The sequence below is a fragment of the Oncorhynchus gorbuscha genome, linkage group LG13 (assembly GCF_021184085.1).
Source record: "Oncorhynchus gorbuscha isolate QuinsamMale2020 ecotype Even-year linkage group LG13, OgorEven_v1.0, whole genome shotgun sequence".
Taxonomy (NCBI): Eukaryota; Metazoa; Chordata; class Actinopteri; order Salmoniformes; family Salmonidae; genus Oncorhynchus; species Oncorhynchus gorbuscha.
In genome coordinates, this window is record NC_060185.1 from 63,216,870 (window position 1) to 63,236,378 (window position 19,509).

The following is a 19,509-nucleotide window of genomic DNA, read 5'->3' on the forward strand; positions in this document are numbered from 1 at the left end:
TGTGTGTGTGTGTGTGTGTGTGTGTGTGTGTGTGTGTGTGTGTGTGTGTGTGTGTGTGTGTGTGTGTGTGTGTGTGTGTGTGTGTGTGTGTGCGTGTGTGTGCGTGTGCGTGTGCGTGTGCGTGTGTCGTATAAGACAAGTCTGACTGTGCCCCACTGTTCCACTGCCCTGTATAATCCCCGGTGTAATCCTTTCCAGAGGATCAGCCTGTACAAACTCACTAGGTTTCATGCACTACTGGAAAAGCAACAACCATATACCCACACACAAACAATCAGTGTGTAGGTATCAATAGGAGGGAGGGGTGTGTAGTCCCTCCCCCCCACACTTTATTTTTTTTTAAAGGAACTCATTTGGGCAGTCAATTTACTCTTGAAAGTTGTACGAGTACAACACACAAGTTGCAATTTGAAATTGCGTAACGCATCAGCAGGTCTCTTCTTATATCAGTCATTGTAGACCTTCGAGAGCTCTTTACAACTTGTCGGAAATGTCCAGGTCAACTAGCCTATGTCCACTAACGTTTCTTAGCTAGGTTTTCTAACCCATGGGTTTTGTTGTAACGTTTGTGTCAATCAGATATCACATGAACACACAGATGAGCTTTCAACTGCAATATGTTCTCTCCACCCCATGTATGTTTGGAACGGCCCGTTTGAAAAAGTTTGGGAACCACTGACCTACGACAATATAATATGTGTTTGGATGAAGTATGTAGGCCTGTCCTTAATGTATGTAAGTGTCCAGCTGCATGTACATTGCTCAATAGGTCAGGCTGAAGCGGTACAGATTGCACGCTAGAATTTGAAAGGTCATTCCTGATTGAGCCGACATATGCAACGTTTACCGTGAAAGGCAGTCTCCGCTGACGCGGAAGTTCACGCTGTAACACTGACCTTCAGCAATGCGGCCTGATTAGAGCCCTTACATGGAACCCAAACCGGATGCTCGCGTGCACTATCGTGCATACATTTATTTTGCCCCCCCACACACCAAACGCAATCACAACACGCAGGTTAAAATATCAAAACAAACTCTGAACCAATGACATTAATTTTGGGACAGGTTGAAAAGCATGGCAATTAGCTAGCTTGCGGTTGCTAGCTAATTTGTCCTGGGATATAAACATTGAGTTGTTATTTTACCTGAAATGCACAAGGTCCTCTACTCCGACAATTAATCCACACATAAAACGGCCAACCGAATCGTTTCTAGTCATCTCTCCTCCTTCCAGGCTTTTTCATTTTTTAACTTATATGGTGATCGCATCTAAACTTTCATTGTGTTACCACGACAACCGGAAACAAAGTTCGTCTTTCAATCACCCACGTGGGTATAACCAATGAGGAGATGACTTTCCGCGCGATCTGCGACAGAAATAGGAACGACTTCTATTTTAGCCGTTGGCGCGCGCAAGCAGTGTGGGTTCAATAATTGAATAACATGGATTTCTAAATTTATTTTGTGACACTCGCGCATGCGACGTGTCCGGTCTGGTCAGCATGTTAGGTCTCATGTGTTCCAGATGCGTCAATTTCTTTGCGTTCCCGCGGAAGTCATTCGTTCTACGGCGTCGTCCACACCGTTAAATTGAGGATGCCGCACTCGGCTGCGGTGCGTTCTGTGTACAGCATTCGTTAAAAATGTGCAACTCGTGCCTTGCTTTAACGTGCGGTGGCACAAATGGAAGTACACACACACACACACACACACACACACACACACACACACACACACACACACACACACACACACACACACACACACACACACACACACACACACACACACACACACACACACACACACACACACACACACACACACACACACACACACACACACACACTAGAACTGGCTAGGGAAGCACATGTGCATCAAGTACAAAATCAATGCGGGCTAGACATCCAGAAAAACAAAAGGCATCTGGTGGACATCGGGCGTTAGCCAAAACTGCCTCGCTTCTCTTCAGGCCTGCACACAGAGGAAATATTTAGCATGATATACCACCAGTCATTACATCTCTATGAGTACCGCAAAGGTTTGAAGTAGCTTTCTCTCCTTGCGTTTAGCAGATGCGACTTACAAGAGCAATCCGGGTTAAGTGCCTTTGCTCAAGGGCACATCAACAGATATTTCCCCTAGCCGACTCGGGGATTTAAACCAGCGACCGTTCGGTTATTGGCCGAACGCTCTTAACCACTAGGCTACCTGCCGCTCTCCTTCGCCCTCAGTGACCTGAAAACATAGGATAGGTGAAAGCAGTATATCATATCTCAGCTATTTGCTTCCACCTGACCCTCTCTTTCACATCAGTGCAGACAGACAAATGAGAGGAAGCTGCACCGGACTTTGGAGAAACAGCCCGGGCCGGTAGGACACATCCAAGGACACTGCAGGGAAACAGGACACTTCTACTACCAGGCCAAGGCGAAGAGTATGGGGGTTTACTGTAATGACTGAAATAGACTGAGTGAAAAGATGTTAAGATGCAGGGGTGCAGAACAGTACAGGCAGAGTTGCCTCCCTCTAATGGTCTCCATCATCCAAAGCTGAACTGAGATGACGTGATACTGTTTGAGCGAGTCCATAAAAGTTGCAGAGGGTGTAAGGGATGGATAATGGATGGATTCACTTTCTCTAAAATGAGAATGTACACTCCCTGTTCCCCTCTTCTCTTTACTTACATCAGATCACACAAAGTTACTACACAGACTTATGGCTAGAGTTGATCAAAACCCAGAAGTGCTGTTTTAACTCCCCTTAGCAGAGTCCCAGTGAAGTGAGTGAGAGTGTTTGAGTGTGAGCAGACGTGAGTGATAGGGGATGAGGTCAATCACAAATCTACCAGACATCCCTGATATGTAATCAAGGATCTTGTAATGGGGCAGGTCGAAGCTGGGGAAGCAGATTAGATCTTCCAACCCCACTTTCCAGAATACTAGTTAAGAAACACACACACACAGCTCAGTGCATCCTGATCACCATACACACCAATCATAAACACTGCTCAAAAATCCAACATCCAACGTTAGTCATCAGACACAGCAACGCACTGCTGCAGAAACAGCTGCACACCAGACGGCTGGGCCGCTGAGGAAGGAAGTACAGTATGAGCAACAGCTTGGGGCTGTGGGGAAGCAGCTTCTTCCCATAGCAGTGTGGATGATCACAAGGTCCAAAATGGCTGTCAAGGTAGCGGTTTGCTAAATCCTTCCTCAGAGGGAAAACCACTGTTCTACATTTCAGAGTTCATCCAAGTGGGGATCAGAACCAGAAGCAAGAAATCATACCCTAAGGTCTCCCACATGTATACACTGGACTGAACTGAACCAGACTGGACCTAGGGGTGTATGGGTCGGTGGGGTCTGACCCACACAGAGACACAGTGAGTTCCCGGATTTACGGTCCATAGTAAAGCCTTCCTCGCTAATGAGCCTGAGAACCAGGGTTTAGCGGTAAAATGTGGTTAAAATGGATGAAGTGGACACAGATGTGGGGTGATAATGATGATAGACTGTTTCCAGAGGGACAGAGGTTTCCTCAATAAAACCTCAGGCATTTCTGTGTCGTGCCAGATGTTTATGAGAGCCATGTGCTACTCTTCTACACATAAACAGTGAACACACACACTTGCTGAACCTATACCGTATAAACTGGGTGGCTCAAGCCCTGAATGCTGATTGGCTGACAGTTGTGGTATATCAGACCGTATACCACAGGTATGACAAAACATGTATTTTTACTGCTCTCATTACGTTGGTAACCAGTTTATAACAGCAATAAGGCACGGGGCTATTATAAGCCCTTTATGACGCTGTCTGCAGTGAGAGGGGGGAAGGAGGGGTGGAAGAAAATGAATAAAAAGCTCTCCTCAGTGATGCAAACATGTGAGCTGCACCATATTCAGGAATAGAGCAATGTCTTCTTATCATCCTGTCTCTCCATCTCCCTCCTCCTCTCTTCTTCGCTCTTTCCTTTCAGCGCCTCACCTCATTCTTTCTCCTCCCCTTGCCTTTGCTGAGCTCTCATACAGCTTTCTTTCCCCCACTTCTTCCATCTTTCCATCTTTCCCCCATATATCATTTTCTATCTGCCTCATTATGTGTAAGCTCAACCCTTTCAATTATGTATGGTCATTTAGCTAACCCCTTCCCACCTTATGCTCTCGTAACCTCTTCCTCTGCAAACACTGCAGCTTGTGGTGCAAAATGGCTGCCGTACATCACTGCGGCGCATGAACGGCGGGTGAGGTGAACTACAACACGTCTCCTCCTCCCCTCCCCCGCATTCTCCCTCTCTCTGGCTCCCTGCTACTGCCTCTCTCCATCATACATCCTTCTATCATCACGTTTTCCACCTCTGAATCCCTTTCCTCTCTCCTTCCCTACCGCTCCTCAATATGTTCTCCTCTCCCGCCCTTCATCCCTCTCTCGTCCTCTGCACAGTTCAAAGACGGGAATATAACAGCAGCGTGTGAGAGAGAGGAAACTAGGTCAGTGAAAAATAGTGCAATGTGTGTGAGAGAGTGAGGAAAAAAAACTCTGCAGTGATGCTTCTCCACAACCCCAACCCAGTCCAGCCGCAGTCCAGTATAGTTCTTTATGTGTCTACTGTGTGTGGCCCCTTCACCATCACTGCCCTCTATGTCTTTATTTAACCTTTATTTAACTTGGCAAGTCAGTTAAGAACAAATTCTTATTTTCAATGAAGGCCTAGGAACAGTGGTTTAACTGCCTTGTTCAGGGGCAGAAAGACAGATTTTTACCATGTCAGCTCAGGGATTTGATCTTGCAACCTTCCGGTTACTAGTCCAACTCTCTAAACACTAGGCTACCTGCCGTATTCCATAAGATTATGTCTCTATACCGGTAAAAATAGGTTTGCTGCTTTGGTTCACAAGGCAGTCTTTGGCAACACTACGGTAGCCTATATTCAGTGGTGTAAAGTACTTAAGTAAAAATACTTTAAAGTACTACTTAAGTAGCTTTTGGGGATATCTGTACTTTACTTTACTATTTATATTTGTGACAACTTTTACTTTTACTTCACTACATTCCCGAAGGAAATTATGTAAGTTTTACTCCACACATTTTCCCTGACAGCCAAAAGTACTCATTACCTTTTGAATGCTTAGCAGGACAGACAAATTGTAAAATCCACACACTTATCAAATGAACATCCCTGGTCATTCTTACTGCCTTTGATCTGGTCGGACTCCCTAAACATACAAGCTTGATTTGTCAATTATGTCTGAGTGTCGGAGTGTCGGAGTGTCTGAGTGTCTGAGTGTCAGAGTGTCGGAGTGTCGGAGTGTCGGAGTGTCGGAGTGTCTGAGTGTCGGAGTGTCGGAGTGTCGGAGTGTGCCCCTGGCTATCCGTAAATAAATCAAAAACAAGAAAATGGCGCTGTCTGGTTTGCTTAATATAAGGAATTTAAATGATTTATATTTTTACTTTTGATACTTAAGTATGTATAAAACCAGATACTTTTAGACTTTTACTCAAGTAGTATTTTACTGGGTGACTTTCACTTTTACTTGAGTCATTTTCTATTTAGGAATCTTTACTTTTACTTCAGTATAACAATTTACAATTTCTTCCACCACTACATTACATGAGGTATTATTCCAGGGTGAGTGTAGAGGCATGTGATGACCTAATACCTGGTACAGGCACCATTCTGTTATCAAAGTTGACACACAAAAATCTGTGTCAAATTAGTAGGTACATGTACAGCATAGCTAACCACTTGTTCTTGTAAGCATGTTACAAGGATATTCGTTTTTTTCCACTGGTAAGTAACAATGCTCACCTGACTTTCTGAAATGTCACTGATCAGTGTGTCCCTCTGCGCATGGGGGAGTGTTTGTGTTCCGTCCAGACTAATGATGCTTTGACTGTAAGGTCTGGCATATTTCATATCACTCTTTCTGGGGTCGGTGGTTCCACACACCTCGTAATTGAACACGTGCTTCAAAGTACCTGTGCCTCCAACGTCTGCGTAAAGGGGCGGGTAATACGGAATAACTGGGAGATTCCCGTTGGATTTGTAAAACATGCGCTCTCGTCTCCATCTGCAGCATTTCACTGACAGGATGGCTATGATGGACACAATAAAGAAAAATGAAACTACAGCCAGAGCCAAGACTAAGTAAAAAGTCAGGTTGTCATTGTATTCCTTGTCGTGCGTAAAGTCAGTGAACTCCGAGAGCACTTCAGGGAAGCTGTCCGCCACCGCCACGTTAACATTGACTGTAGCTGAACGAGAGGGCTGCCCATTGTCCTCCACTACAACAGTGAGCCTTTGTTTCACAGCATCTTTATCATTGACTTGGCGTATAGTTCTTATTTCTCCATTCTGTAAGCCCACTTCAAACAGCGCCCTGTCTGTCGCTTTCTGCAGTTTATAAGAGAGCCAGGCATTCTGTCCAGAGTCCACATCAACAGCCACCACTTTAGTAACAAGATAGCCCACATCTGCTGAACGAGGCACCATTTCAGCCATCAGAGAGCTGCTAGTCTGGACTGGGTACAGAACCTGAGGCGCGTTGTCATTCTGGTCCTGGATCATTATCTTCACAGTCACATTGCTACTGAGTGGAGGGGAGCCTCCATCCTGCGCTTTTACGCGAATTTTGAACTCTTTCATTTGCTCATAATCGAAAGAACGCACAGCAAGAATCACCCCACTCTCTGCATTCACTGAAACGCACGCAGACACCGACAATCCATTTACTTGATAATCATCGAGCAGATATGACATATGCGCGTTGTTGCCAGAGTCTTTGTCGCTGGCCTTGACAGAAAATATTGACATTCCAGGTGAGTTATTCTCAACAACGTAAGCTGTGTACGACTGTCGTGGAAACAGGGGGGCGTTGTCATTCACATCTGATATTTTCACTGTTACTGTCTTATTAGTGGAAAAAGGTGGAGACCCTTCATCAGCGGCTGTTATTGTTATGTTATATTCGGACACAGTTTCACGGTCCAATGCCTGATCAGAAACTAAACTGTAGAAATTGGTAGAGGATGACTTTATGCCGAACGGTAAACCAGGACTAATAGAACACTTCACCTGACCGTTTTTACCTGAGTCTAAGTCTTTGATATTGAGCATGGCTATGACCGTCTCCGGGGCAGAGTCCTCCGGAATAGGGTTGGAGAAGGAAATTATGCTAATCACCGGTGCATTGTCGTTGACGTCAGTCATTTCAATAAGCACTTTACTAGTGTCTGTTAAACCCCATTTGTCTGTAGCCTCCACATCTATCTCATAATGTTTTACTTTTTCATAGTCAAGCATACCATTAACTGTAATATCGCCTGAAACGGTGTCAATATTAAACAAGCTTGATGCGCTGCTACCAGTACTTCGAGAAAACGAATACGTCACCTCACCATTTGCTCCTTGATCTGCATCAGTTGCACTGACTCTCAAGACAATGGTTCCTTTTGATGCATTCTCTGGTAAGGTTACCCTGTATACAGACTTACTGAATACTGGAGAATTGTCGTTTGCATCTAAGACAATTACGTTGATTTTGACTGAGCCAGATTTCTGGGGGGTCCCGCCATCATAAGCAGTTAAGATTAATTTATGCTCTTCCTGCTTTTCTCTATCAAGTGCGATCTGAAGAACCATTTCGACATATTTTGTTCCATCAGGACGAGATAGGGTATTCAATTTAAAATGATCGGTGGGATTCAGTTGGTATGTTTGGAGAGTATTTATGGCTACATCGGGGTCTTTAGCACTATCTAACGAGAACCGAGCACCGAGAGGAGCAGATTCACTTATCTCGAATCTGATTTCCTTCCTCTCGAAAGCAGGAGCATTGTCGTTGATATCTAATATTTCCACATCAATTCGATGAAGCTCCATCGGATTTTCAACGATGATCTGGAAATGCAGAGAGCAGGGAGACACTTTGGCGCACAGCTCCTCTCTATCTATCCGTTCTTTCACCACCAGCGTCCCTTTATCCGTATTTAGACCGATGTACTCACTGCCGTCCTCAGTAAAGATCCGAGCTCGACCAGATTTCAACCTTTGAACATCCAAACCCAGATCCTGCATGATATTCCCCACGAGCGAGCCCTTCGCCATCTCTTCTGGGATGGAATAACGGACCTGGGCGCGCGCTACCCCTACGCCACAGAGACAGATAAAAAGCACGAGCCATGTCTGCCATTTCCATGTACGCGAGCTGTTTCTCCCTGCGCCAAGACAACAAAGAACGTCCATCATCATACCCCTCCAGCTGAAAACAATACGATTAAAAAAACACGTTTTCACAATAAAGAATATTGTGTCACCCACACGTCCCCAACGACTGTGTGCGCTCTTTTAAGAGAATAGTTCTAATAATACAGAAGGGGAGTCCGCTGCAGTGTTTTTGATTGAAATAGGAGAGGGAGGGTCTACCTATGCCTGAGCCTTATATCCTCACATTAACCAACAGCGACCCTTAGAGCGCTGAATATATATTGCATAGATATCTGCACAAATGAATATCAGGATGAAATCAATTGTAAACGATGTTTGAGATGATATATAAAAGGCAGAAATGAAAATGATAAAATGTGAAATGTCCAAACCCGTGTAAACGTCAAAAAACGCCTTGCCTTCATCAGCAGTTTTGTATGATACATGTCTGTTGTTGTTGATATCCGCACAGGGAGGCTTAAACCTTTGATTGAAATCAAACGCCATTGATGACTCAAACCGTAGCGCGCATGGAAAAGAAAATATATGCTGGTGATGTTCTCACCTGCTTGTCCCCATCATCATTGATCAGTGTGTCCCTCTGCGCGTTGGGGAGTGTCTGTGTTCCGTCCAGACTAATGATGCTCTGACTGTAAGGTCTGACGTATTTCATATCACTCTTTCTGGAGTCAGCTGTTCCACACACCTCGTAATTATACACGTGTCTCAGGGTGCCTGTTCCTCCAACGTCTGCGTAAAGGGGCGGGTAATACGGAATAACTGGGAGATTCCCGTTGGATTTGTAAAACATGCGCTCACGTCTCCATCTGTAGCATTTCACTGACAGGATGGCTATGATGGACACGATAAAGAAAAAAGAGACTACAGCCAGAGCCAAGACTAAGTAAAAAGTCAGGTTGTCGTTGTATTCCTTGTCGTGCGTAAAGTCAGTGAACTCCGAGAGCACTTCAGGGAAGCTGTCCGCCACCGCCACGTTAACATTGACTGTAGCTGAACGAGAGGGCTGCCCGTTGTCCTCCACTACAACAGTGAGCCTTTGTTTCACAGCATCTTTATCATTGACTTGGCGTATAGTTCTTATTTCTCCATTCTGTAAGCCCACTTCAAACAGCGCCCTGTCTGTCGCTTTCTGCAGTTTATACGAGAGCCAGGCATTCTGTCCAGAGTCCACATCAACAGCCACCACTTTAGTAACAAGATAGCCAACATCTGCTGAACGAGGCACCATTTCAGCCACCAGAGAGCTGCTAGTCTGGACTGGGTACAGAACCTGAGGCGCGTTGTCATTCTGGTCCTGGATCATTATTTTCACAGTCACATTGCTACTGAGAGGAGGGGAGCCTCCATCCTGCGATTTTACGCGGAACTGGAAATATTTGATATGCTCATAGTCAAAAGAGCGCACTGCATGGATGACTCCACTATCAGCACTAATGGACACATATGAGGAGACAGGCACTCCGTTAACCGAGGAGTCCTCCAGTATGTAAGAAACACGGGCATTCTGGTTCCAGTCAGCGTCTCTGGCTTTCACTGTGGATATAGAGAGGCCCGGTGTGTTGTTTTCTATAATGTAGGCCTCATATGAGCTCCTCTCAAAGACAGGCGCGTTGTCATTCACATCTGATATCTGTAAGGTGAGAGTGACGCTGCTGGAGAGCGAGGGCACGCCCTCATCAGAACACATCACACTGATGTTATACTCAGAGGCTCTCTCTCGGTCCAAGTCACTGTCAGTTACTAGGCTGTAAAAACCATTTGATGTAGATTTAATAGTAAATGGGATATTTTCATTTATACCACAGTGCACCTGACCGTTACTATCAGAGTCAGGATCGTGGACGCTGAACATAGCTACAACCCTATTTTGAATTGAGTCCTCTGGTATTGAACTAGATTTCGAAAGTACACTGATTACTGGAGCATTGTCATTGATATCGATAACATCAACTATTACCTTACTGGAATCTGATAGACCACCATTGTCTATTGCTTCGATATCTATTTGGTAATGTTTGGCTTTTTCAAAGTCAACCTTGCCTACTAATATCACCTCTCCATTTGCATGTATATGAAACATGTCTGATACACTATCCATATTATTCGATATGGAATAAGACACTTCACCATTTGAGCCTGTGTCTGCATCAGATGCACTAACTTTCGTCAAATAGGTGCCTTTGGGGGAATTCTCTGTTATAGTTGCCTTATAAACCGGCTGCGTAAAAACCGGAGCATTGTCGTTAGCGTCTAACACAATGACGTGTATCTGCACAGTGCCAGATAGCCGAGGCTCTCCTCCATCTATAGCAGTTAAGACTAAAGATACCTGCTCCTGTTTCTCTCGATCTAAAGGTTTCTGTAAAACCATTTCTACTTTTTTACTCCCGTCGACCTGATTTTCGAGTTTCAAGGCGAAATTGTCTGTGGGTTTCAGCGAGTAGCTTTGGAGACCATTTAAACCAATGTCTGCATCCCCGGCTTTCTCTAACACAAATTTAGATCCAATCACAGCTGATTCACTGATCTCAAAACGTTTCTCATTCTTTTTAAAGCTCGGAGCATTGTCATTAATGTCTGTGACCTCTATAGTGATTTGAAACAACTCCATGGGGTTCTCCAGAATGATTTGTGAATGCAGTGCGCAAGGCGTCGTCTGTCCGCAGAGCGCTTCACGGTCTATTCTCTCTCTGATAAGGAGAACTCCCCTTTCTTTATTCAACTCGATGTATTCTGCGCTGTCTCCTGTATAAATACGAGCTTTACCTGATTTCAGTCGTTTTATATCTAAACCCAAATCCTGCGCCATGTTACCGATTAAAGAGCCTTTCGCCATTTCCTCCGGAATGGAGTAACTGACCTGCCCGTGCACTGAACTGAGAGAGAGGACCGAGATAAACAACAGTACTTGCCGTGTCATTGTTTTGTCCGACATTTTCTCAAAGATTGCACACGTTATAATCCGTAAGTAATTCTGTAAAATGCAATTAGCTTTCGTGGTATAACAAAATCCAAGGAATATGTGCCCCAAGTCCACCACTTAGGAACAAAAGAATCGCAGCTCGGGGTATCCGTGATTAACGGTCTGCGCGCTCTGCGTGCGGCTCTTTCTCTCTCTCTAATATATCGAGATGATGGGGGAAGTACTGCTGCAAATCTGCAACACACTGATCAACAGCGGCCCTCTGAGTTCAGGAGTGTAAAGAACACACAGAATATGGAAAACACATATGCTCTCCAACCGTGCGTAATATACGCATATCCACACCCCAATACATATGCTCTCCAACCGTGCGTAATATAAGCATATCCACACCCCAATACATATGCTCTCCAACCGTGCGTAATATAAGCATATCCACACCCCAATACATATGCTCTCCAACCGTGCGTAATATAAGCATATCCACACCCCAATACATATGCACTATTATAAAGGAATGATAACAGTGACCATGTACCTGTTATTTAAGCAGTGGTGGAAAACGCACTCAATTGTCATACTTGAGTGAAAGTAAAGATATCTGAATAGAAAATGACTCAAGTAAAAGTGAGTCACCCAGTAAAATACCACTTGCGCAAAGGTCTAAAAGTATTATGTTTTACATTTACTTAAGTATCAAAAGTAAAAGTATACATCATTTTAAATTCCTTATATTAAGCAAAAGGCAACATTCTCTCGTTATTCTTTTTTTTCCATGGATAGCCAGGGTCAGGCATCAACTCTCAGAAATCCTTTACAAACGAAGCATGTGAGTCCGCCAGATCAGAGGCAGTAGGGATGACCAGGGTTGTTTTCTTGATACGCGTGTGAATTGGACCATTTTGTCTGTACCTGTTAACCATTCAAAATGTAAGGAGTACTTTTTGGTGTCAGGGAAAATGTATGGAGTAAAAATAACATTCTTTTCCTTAGGAATGTAGTGACGTAAAAGTAGTCCAAAATATTTATCGTAAAGTACAGATACCCCCAAACTACTTAAGTAATACTTTCAAGTATTTTTACTTGAGTACTTTACACCATTGGATTCGAGCTTTTATACACAACACAGTAACTGATGAGCGTGAAATATTTGCTGGTTACAATTAGGCCATTATACACGATCACCGAATTCGCAATACAGACATACATGATCATAACGGAAAGCGGCCATTAAGATAATTGGCGTAAAGCAATCCATAGGAATCACAATTCAGACGTTCAAGTGTGAAGCCAAATAGACAATATGTGGAAAATAATCAGTGCAACGAACCATAAAACTATTTGCTTGTGAAATCATTGAAGTGTAAGATTATGAAACGAAAAACAGTGACATTATTAATATTCGGAGGTTATGAGAGCCGATTGTTCATGCTCACCTGGTTATCCCCATTATCATTGATCAGTGTGTCCCTCTGCGCGTGGGGGAGAGTCTGAGTTCCGTCCAGACTAATGATGCTCTGACTGTAAGGTCTGACGTATTTCAAATCACTCTTTCCGGAATCAGCTGTTCCACATACCTCGTAATTATATACGTGTCTCAGTGTCCCAGTGCCACCTACGTCTGCGTAAAGGGGCGGGTAATACGGAATAACTGGGAGATTCCCGTTGGATTTGTAAAACATGCGCTCTCGTCTCCATCTGTAGCATTTCACTGACAGGATGGCTATGATGGACACAATAAAGAAAAAAGAGACTACAGCCAGAGCCAAGACTAAGTAAAAAGTCAGGTTGTCGTTGTACTCCTTGTCGTGCGTAAAGTCAGTGAACTCCGAGAGCACTTCAGGGAAGCTGTCCGCCACCGCCACGTTAACGTTGACTGTAGCTGAACGAGCGGGCTGCCCATTGTCCTCCACTACAACAGTGAGCCTTTGTTTCACAGTGTCTTTATCATTTACTTGTCGTATAGTTCTTATTTCTCCATTCTGTAAACCCACTTCAAACAGCGCCCTGTCTGTCGCTTTATGCAGTTTATACGAGAGCCAAGCATTCTGTCCAGAGTCCATATCAACAGCCACCACTTTGGTGACAAGATAGCCCACATCTGCTGTACGAGGCACCATTTCAGCCACCACAGAGCTGCTAGTCTGGACTGGATACAGAACCTGAGGCGCGTTGTCATTCTGGTCCTGGATCATTATTTTCACAGTCACATTGTTACTGAGAGGAGGGGAGCCTCCATCCTGCGCTTTTACGCGGAAATGGTAATCCTTGATATGCTCGTAGTCAAAAGAGCGCACTGCATGTATGACTCCACTGTCAGCACTAACGGACACATATGAGGAGACAGGCACTCCGTTAACCGAGGAGTCCTCCAGTATGTAAGAAACACGGGCATTCTGGTTCCAGTCAGCGTCTCTTGCTTTCACTGTGAATATAGAGAGGCCCGGTGTGTTGTTTTCTATAATGTAGGCCTCATATGAGCTCCTCTCAAAGACAGGCGCGTTGTCATTCACATCTGATATCTGTAAGGTGAGAGTGACGCTGCTGGAGAGGGAGGGCACGCCCTCATCAGAACACGTCACACTAATGTTATACTCAGAAGCTCTCTCTCGGTCCAATTCGCCATCTGTTACTACAGTAAAGAAATTAATAGATGTCGATTTCATTATAAAGGGAATGTTTTCGTTTATCGCGCACTGGACATTGCCATTTTCACCTGAGTCTGGATCTTGAATGTTTATCATTGTCACAACAGTACCAGCTTTAATGTCCTCTGATATAACACTAGACTTCGACATCACATTAATAGCTGGTTTGTTATCATTTTCATCAACGACGTCGACCATGATTTTACAAGAATCGGTGAGGCCTCCATCATCACTGGCCTGTACATGTATTTGATATTGTCGTGCCTTTTCATAATCAATATTTCCTACTAATCTCACCCCACCGTCATCCTCATTTATTTCAAACAATTCGTGATTACCATCCTGTGAATTCGATATCGAATAACGTATTTTACTATTGGAACCTTGATCAGAATCAGACGCACTGACAGAAATTAAAACTGTGCCCTTTGGTGAGTTCTCTCTTAGGGTAGCCTTGTAGATTCCCTGTGTAAAAACAGGTGCATTATCATTGGCGTCTAGTACAGTAATATGAATCTGCACTGTTCCTGACATCTGAGGCTCACCTCCATCTATTGCGGTTAATATCAAAGACAAATGCTCCTGTTTCTCTCGATCTAAAGGTTTCTGTAAAACCATTTCCACTGTCTTTCCGCCATCAGGTTGGTTTTGTAGTTTCAGGATGAAATTATCGGTCGGTTTAAGTGAATAGCTTTGGAGGCCATTAATATCAACATCCAGATCCATCGCCCTCTCTAGCGCAAATTTTGCACCAGTAACGGCCGACTCACTAATTCTGAATTTCATTTCACTCTTTATGAAAACAGGTGCATTATCGTTTACATCGGTTACCTCAATTGTGATGCTATAAAATTCCATCGGGTTCTCCAGAATGATCTGGAAATCTAGTGCACAAGGTGTAGTCTGTCCACAGAGAGCTTCGCGGTCTATTTTCTCTCTGTTAAGGAGAACTCCCCTTTCTTTATTCAGCTCGATGTATTCTGCGCTGTCTCCTGTATAAATACGAGCTTTACCTGATTTCAGTCTTTTTATATCTAAACCCAAATCCTGCGCGATGTTACCGACTAAAGAGCCTTTCGCCATTTCCTCCGGAATGGAGTAACTGACCTGCCCGTTCACTGAACTGAGAGAGAGGACCGAGAGAAACAACAGTACTTGCCGTGTCATTGTTCTATCCGACATTTTCACTTCACCATGAAACAACAAGCAGGTTATAATCCGTAAAGAAGTCAGTAATATTGCATTCGTTTCTAGTTCAAAACATCAAAGGTAAACGACTCAACAATAAACCATTTTGGAACAAGAGAATGGCAGCTCTGTATCTTAGTATTAGTGCTCTCTGTAAACCGGACTGTGCGCTCTGTGTGCCGCTCTGTCTCTGTCTAATATATCGAGATGATGGGGGAGGTACTGCGACAAATTTGCTATGGAACTGCAACACACTAACCAACAGCGTCCCTCTGAGTTCAAACCACTGAACTACTGATACACTTTAAAAAAAAACACACTTGGGAAAGTTTGAGTCTCCAAACTATAAAACACAGTACAACTATGCTAACAACACAAACAGGCCAATGTATTAATGATAAATGAAAACCAATATGTCAATGAGATGTGAACAAACAAGGTCTAAAGATAATACACGTTGAGTGAAACTGCTACTTTAGAAAACTGCAGGCTCACTGATTGAAATACAGATTATTTGCAAACCACCGCTGTCCATGGCCGTGGTGCTGAAATGACCACATATTAGTGGAATATAGAGCATTTATGACCATGGAAACATTCCAGGTATACAGACTTGATTTCAAACAGGTAAAATCACCGATAGCCTACATATAGACATATATGAAACATACAGTTTCAGGGAAAATAAAAATGATTTAAATATAACAGACCTCTATTGGGGAGTCTGGCTCATCCAGGATGTTCTGTTCGTTCTGCATCCGTTGCATCGTCCCTGTAAAACTGGGGTCCATTATCAGTACGTTCTGACTACAGGGTCTGGCGAACTGACAGTCACTCTTTCTGGAGTCAGTCGTCCTGCACACCTCGTAATTGTACACGTGCTGTAGAGTTCCTGTCCCCAAAGTGTCTGCGTAACGTGGTGGATAATACGGAATAACCGGGAGATTGGAATGATAGAGGATGCGAGACTGTCTCCATCTGTATATTTTCACTGATATAATAACCACTAAACACGTGATGAACAGAAATGAGACTACAGCCAAAGCCAAGACTAAGTAAAAAGTCAGGTTGTCATTGTATTCCCTGTCGTGCGTAAAGTCAGTGAACTCCGAGAGCACTTCAGGGAAGCTGTCCGCCACCGCCACGTTAACATTGACTGTAGTTGAACGAGAGGGCTGCCCGTTGTCCTCCACTACAACAGTGAGCCTTTGTTTCACAGCATCTTTATCATTGACTTGGCGTATAGTTCTTATTTCCCCATTCTGTAAGCCCACATCAAACAGCGCTCTGTCCGTCACTTTGTACAGTTTATAAGAGAGCCAGGCATTCTGTCCAGAGTCCACATCAACAGCCACCACTTTAGTAACAAGATAGCCCACATCCGCTGAACGAGGTACCATTTCAGCCACCAGAGAGCTGCTAGTCTGGACTGGGTACAGAACCTGAGGCGCGTTGTCATTCTGGTCCTGGATCATTATTTTCACAGTCACATTGTTACTGAGAGGAGGGGAGCCTCCATCCTGCGCTTTTACGCGGAACTGGAAATCCTTGATCTGCTCGTAGTCAAAAGAGCGGACTGCATGTATGACTCCACTACCAGCACTAACGGACACATATGAGGAGATGGGCACTCCGTTAATCGAGGAGTCCTCCAGTATGTAAGAAACACGGGCGTTCTGGTTCCAGTCAACGTCTCTGGCTTTCACTGTGAATATAGAGAGGCCCGGTGTGTTGTTTTCTATAATGTAGGCCTCATATGAGCTCCTCTCAAAGACAGGCGCGTTGTCATTCACATCTGATATCTGTAAGGTGAGAGTGACGCTGCTGGAGAGCGAGGGCACGCCCTCATCAGAGCACGTCACACTGATGTTATACTCAGAGGCTCTCTCTCGGTCCAAATCACTGTCTGTTACTACAGTAAAGAAATGATTCGATGTTGATTTCATCGCAAAGGGAATGTTATCGTTTATTGAGCACTGAACTTTGCCGTTTTCACCGAAGTCTGGGTCTTGTATGTTCATCATAGTCACAACCGTACCAAGTTTCATGTCTTCCGATATGGCACTAGACTTCGACATCACATTAATGGCTGGTATATTGTCATTTGTATCAAGGACTTCGACCATGATTTTACACGATTCGGTGAGCCCTCCGTCATCACTGGCCTGTACATGTATCTGATATTGTCGTGCCTTTTCATAATCAATATTTCCTATTAGTCTAACTTCACCATTGTCACCATTCATTTCAAACAATTCAGACACATCGTCGAGGGAATTGGAAATCGAATAGGTTACTTTACCATAAGAACCTTGATCAGAATCAGACGCACTGACAGAAATTAAAACTGTGCCCTTTGGTGAGTTCTCTCTTAGGGTAGCCTTGTAGATTCCCTGTGTAAAAACAGGTGCATTATCATTGGCGTCTAGTACAGTAATATGAATCTGCACTGTTCCAGACATCTGAGGCTCACCTCCATCTATTGCGGTTAATATCAAAGACAAATGCTCCTGTTTCTCTCGATCTAAAGGTTTCTGTAAAACCATTTCTACTGTCTTTCCGCCATTAGGTTGGGTTTGTAATTTCAAGATGAAATTATCGGTGGGATTCAATGAATAGCTTTGGAGGCCATTATAATCAACATCCAGATCCATCGCCCTCTCTAACACGAATTTCGCTCCAGTAACGGACGACTCACTGATTCTGAATTTCATTTCTCTCTTTTTGAAAACCGGAGCATTATCGTTTACATCTGTTATCTCAACGATAATGCTGTAAAATTCCATCGGGTCCACCAGAATAAGCTGGAAATGCAGTGCACAAGGCGTCGTCTGTCCGCAGAGCGCTTCACGGTCTATTTTCTCTCTGATAAGGAGAACTCCCCTTTCTTTATTCAGCTCGATGTATTCTGCGCTGTCTCCTGTATAAATACGAGCTTTACCTGATTTCAGTCTTTTTATATCTAAACCCAAATCCTGCGCGATGTTACCGACTAAAGAGCCTTTCGCCATTTCCTCTGGAATGGAGTAACTGACCTGCCCGTTCACTGAACTGAGAGAGAGGACCGAGATAAACAACAGTACTTGCCGTGTCATTGTTCTGTCCGATATTTTCCCTTCACCATGAAACAATACAAACGCTATAATCCGCAAAGAAGTCTGTAATGTTCCATTAGATTCCAGTGAAAAACATCCAAATAAAACGTGCCCAAACTCCACCACCGTGTAACAAAAGAATCGCAGCTCAGTGTCACAATGTTCTCGATAGCCCGGACTACAGCGCTCTGCGTGCGGATCTGCGTGCCTATCTTTCTCTCTCTAATATATCGAGATGATGGGGGAGGTACTGTTGCAAATCTGCTCTAAAACAGCAACACACTGACCAACAGCGTCCCTCTGAGTTCAATGCACTAAACTACATAAAATAAAAACAGTACAACATACTTGGGAAGGTTTGAGTTTACAAACAATAAAATACCGTACTACTATTATATTAACATATAAGCCAATGACAAAATAATGTCAGTGAAATGTTTACAAACAAGTTCTAATGAAATACACGTTGCATGAAAATAGTCTACCTTAGGAAAGTACTGGCTACCTATTTGCCAAGAGCCGCCGTCCATGACCATGGTGCTGAAATGGAAGAGGATCTCTGAAAATGGAAAGTCCCCAGGTACGACACATACTAGATTTTGAACAGATAAAATCGCCGATACATTTAGACAGACACATGAAACATATAGTTTTATGGAAAAGATAATGACTCAAATATAACAGACCTCTATTGGGGAGTCTGGTTCATCCAGGATGTTCTGTTCGTTCTGCATCCGCTGCATCGTCCCTGTAGAACTGGGGTCCATTATCAGTACGTTCTGACTACAGGGTCTGGCGAACTAACAGTCACTCTTTCTGGAGTCAGTCGTCCTGCACACCTCGTAATTGTACACGTGCTGTAGAGTTCCTGTCCCCAAAGTGTCTGCGTAACGCGGTGGATAATACGGAATAACCGGGAGATTGGAATGATAGAGGATGCGAGACTGTCTCCATCTGTATATTTTCACTGATATAATAACCACTAAACACGTGATGAACAGAAATGAGACTACAGCCAAAGCCAAGACTAAGTAAAGAGTCAGGTTGTCATTGTACTCCTTGTCGTGCGTAAAGTCAGTGAACTCCGAGAGCACTTCAGGGAAGCTGTCCGCAACCGCCACGTTAACATTGACTGTAGCTGAACGAGAGGGCTGTCCGTTGTCCTCCACTACAACAGTGAGCCTTTGTTTCACAGCATCTTTATCACTGACTTGGCGTGTAGTTCTTATTTCTCCATTCTGTAAGCCCACTTCAAACAGCGCCCTGTCTCTCGTTTTCTGCAGTTCATATGACAGCCAGGCATTCTGTCCAGAGTCCACATCAACAGCCACCACTTTAGTAACAAGATAGCCCACATCTGCTGAACGAGGTACCATTTCAGCCACCAGAGAGCTGCTAGTCTGGACTGGATACAGAACCTGAG

The 19,509-nt window shown here is 44.0% G+C and overlaps 1 protein-coding gene across 20 annotated transcripts in view; it reads right to left on the reverse strand.

Annotated features, from left to right (window-relative positions):
- The window catches only part of LOC123993289 (protocadherin gamma-C5-like), a 185,703-nt gene that overhangs the window by 61,152 nt on the left and 105,042 nt on the right, over positions 1 to 19,509 (reverse strand). Inside the window, exon 1 of one of the 20 annotated variants that reach the window (XM_046295263.1) lies at positions 15,702 to 18,247. The exons of 16 other annotated variants lie outside the window; for them this stretch is intronic. In XM_046295263.1, the coding sequence (XP_046151219.1) occupies positions 15,702 to 18,086 (2,385 nt within the window). In that variant the 5' untranslated portion in view covers positions 18,087 to 18,247. Of the gene's footprint in view, positions 1 to 5,814; positions 8,367 to 8,776; positions 11,309 to 12,591; positions 15,150 to 15,701; positions 18,248 to 19,509 lie in introns of those variants that run through there. 3 more of the 20 variants (XM_046295258.1, XM_046295260.1, XM_046295247.1) reach the window with 3 other exon arrangements.